At 49.0% G+C, this 2,500-nt stretch overlaps 1 protein-coding gene and 1 long non-coding RNA gene across 5 annotated transcripts in view; one reads left to right on the forward strand and one right to left on the reverse strand.

The window, feature by feature from the left end:
* The window catches only part of LOC124397824 (core histone macro-H2A.1), a 16,358-nt gene that overhangs the window by 10,169 nt on the left and 3,689 nt on the right, over positions 1 to 2,500 (reverse strand). For all 4 annotated transcript variants that reach the window (XR_006927972.1, XR_006927973.1, XM_046867646.1 and 1 more), the window contains 2 exons: positions 868 to 974; positions 525 to 713 (listed from right to left, as the gene is read on the reverse strand). Coding sequence is in view for 2 of the 4 variants with exons in the window: in XM_046867646.1 (XP_046723602.1) it covers positions 525 to 713; positions 868 to 974 (296 nt within the window). In the remaining 2 variants the exon portion in view is untranslated. The remainder of the gene's footprint in view (positions 1 to 524; positions 714 to 867; positions 975 to 2,500) is intronic.
* LOC124397826 lies at positions 1,898 to 2,330 on the forward strand. The gene is made up of 3 exons (XR_006927974.1): positions 1,898 to 1,921; positions 1,970 to 2,104; positions 2,167 to 2,330. It is a non-coding gene; the product is annotated as an uncharacterized LOC124397826 (long non-coding RNA).

Raw genomic sequence — 2,500 nt, forward strand, 5'->3', positions numbered from 1 at the left:
CAGTGTCCAGTGGACAGAGAGAGCAGAATAGGCGTTCCAGTCCCTAAAGAAGGTGCTGACCAGCACTTCAGTACTGCAAAGCCCTGATTTCAACTTGCCGTTTGTCATCAACACGGATGCGTCGTAAACGAGACAGAGCTGTTCTCTCACAGCTCATTATCGAGTCTTTTAAACCAGCTTCCCTCAGCCCGGTCGTGGCACCGATCGGCTCGGACCAAGAGCTGCGCTACTCTAACCCACCTCTGAGCTCCAGCCATCGATAACCAGAGGAATATAAAACACACTCTTCCACACCTTCACTTCTCCCTTTTCCCGATCACTCCTGTGCACTGTATATAAAACATCACAAAAACCACTCAAAACCGCTCCCTGGTGCACGTGTTCCAGCCGTCACGCGAGCTACAGTATGTATGTGTCTGTATTTTTGTATGTATATGTGTGAGTATGTATGTGTGAGTATGAGTGTGTATGTGTGTGTGTGTGTGTGTGTGTGTGTGTGTGTGTGTGTGTGTGTGTGTGTGGACCTTCACTCTGGATGATTTCTTGTTGGGGTTTCTTTTGGTGGTTGGTGGTTTTTTGGTGCTTTTGTTCTTGGCCAGTGGAGGCGACGCCACAACCTCCAATTTACCTTTAGAGCCTCGTTTCTTGGCAAGCAGTTCGGGTTGGATGTTTGGTAAAACTCCTCCTGCAGCAATCGTCACACCTTTCAGCAGCTTACACACACACACACACACAAACTTTAACACTTAAACACTGTGAGTCAGATGTATTTCAGTTAAACAGAATCTTGTACTAGCTTTAATACACACACACACACACACACACACACACACACACACACACAGCAGATGGAGTGTGAGTGTGCACCTGATTGAGCTCCTCATCATTAGCGATGGCCAGGAGGATGTGACGTGGAGTCACTCGACCTTTCTTATTGTCACGAGCTGCATTACCTGCTAACTCCAGAATTTCAGCTACAAATCACACACACACACACACACAGACACACACACACACACACACACACACACACACACACACACACACACACACACACAGAGTTAATTAATAAAAACAACAATAATAAGAAGAAGAATAATTTCATTTTATTGTAGTGATAAAAAAATACATTTTGCATTGTGTGTGTGTGTGTGTGTGTGTGTGTGTGAGGTACTCCAGCACTGCAGCGAGGTAAACAGGAGAGTGTGTGTGTGTGTGTGTGTGTGTGTGTGTGTGTACCTGTGAGGTACTCCAGCACTTCAGCAAGGTAAACAGGAGTGTGTGTGTGTGTACCTGTGAGGTACTCCAGCACTGCAGCGAGGTAAACAGGAGTGTGTGTGTGTGTGTGTGTGTGTGTGTGTGTGTGTGTGTGTACCTGTGAGGTACTCCAGCACTGCAGCGAGGTAAACAGGAGTGTGTGTACCTGTGAGGTACTCCAGCACTGCAGCGAGGTAAACAGGAGTGTGTGTGTGTGTGTGTGTGTGTGTGTACCTGTGAGGTACTCCAGCACTGCAGCGAGGTAAACAGGAGTGTGTGTGTACCTGTGAGGTACTCCAGCACTGCAGTGAGGTAAACAGGAGTGTGTGTGTGTACCTGTGAGGTACTCCAGCACTGCAGCGAGGTAAACAGGAGTGTGTGTGTACCTGTGAGGTACTCCAGCACTGCAGTGAGGTAAACAGGAGTGTGTGTGTGTACCTGTGAGGTACTCCAGCACTGCAGCGAGGTAAACAGGAGTGTGTGTGTGTGTGTGTATGTGTGTGTGTGTGTACTCCAGCACTGCAGCGAGGTAAACAGGAGTGTGTGTACCTGTGAGGTACTCCAGCACTGCAGCGAGGTAAACAGGAGTGTGTGTGTGTGTGTGTGTGTGTGTGTGTACCTGTGAGTACTCCAGCACTGCAGCGAGGTAAACAGGAGTGTGTGTGTGTGTGTGTACCTGTAAGGTACTCCAGCACTGCAGCGAGGTAAACAGGAGTGTGTGTGTGTGTGTGTGTACCTGTGAGGTACTCCAGCACTGCAGCGAGGTAAACAGGAGTGTGTGTGTGTGTGTGTGTGTGTGTGTGTGTGTGTGTGTGTGTGTGTGTGTGTGTGTGTGTGTACCTGTGAGGTACTCCAGCACTGCAGCGAGATAAACAGGAGTGTGTGTGTGTGTGTGTGTGTGTACCTGAGGTACTCCAGCACTGCAGCGAGGTAAACAGGAGTGTGTGTGTGTGTGTGTGTGTGTGTACCTGTGAGGTACTCCAGCACTGCAGCGAGATAAACAGGAGTGTGTGTGTGTGTGTGTGTGTGTGTGTGTGTGTGTGTACCTGTGAGGTACTCCAGCACTGCAGCAGATAAACAGGAGTGTGTGTGTGTGTGTGTGTGTGTGTGTGTGTGTGTACCTGTGAGGTACTCCAGCACTGCAGCAGATAAACAGGAGTGTGTGTGTGTGTGTGTGTGTGTGTGTGTGTGTGTGAGGTACTCCAGCACTGCAGCGAGATAAACAGGAGTGTGTGTGTGTGTG

Source organism: Silurus meridionalis, chromosome 15, assembly GCF_014805685.1.
Source record: "Silurus meridionalis isolate SWU-2019-XX chromosome 15, ASM1480568v1, whole genome shotgun sequence".
NCBI lineage: Eukaryota > Metazoa > Chordata > Actinopteri > Siluriformes > Siluridae > Silurus > Silurus meridionalis.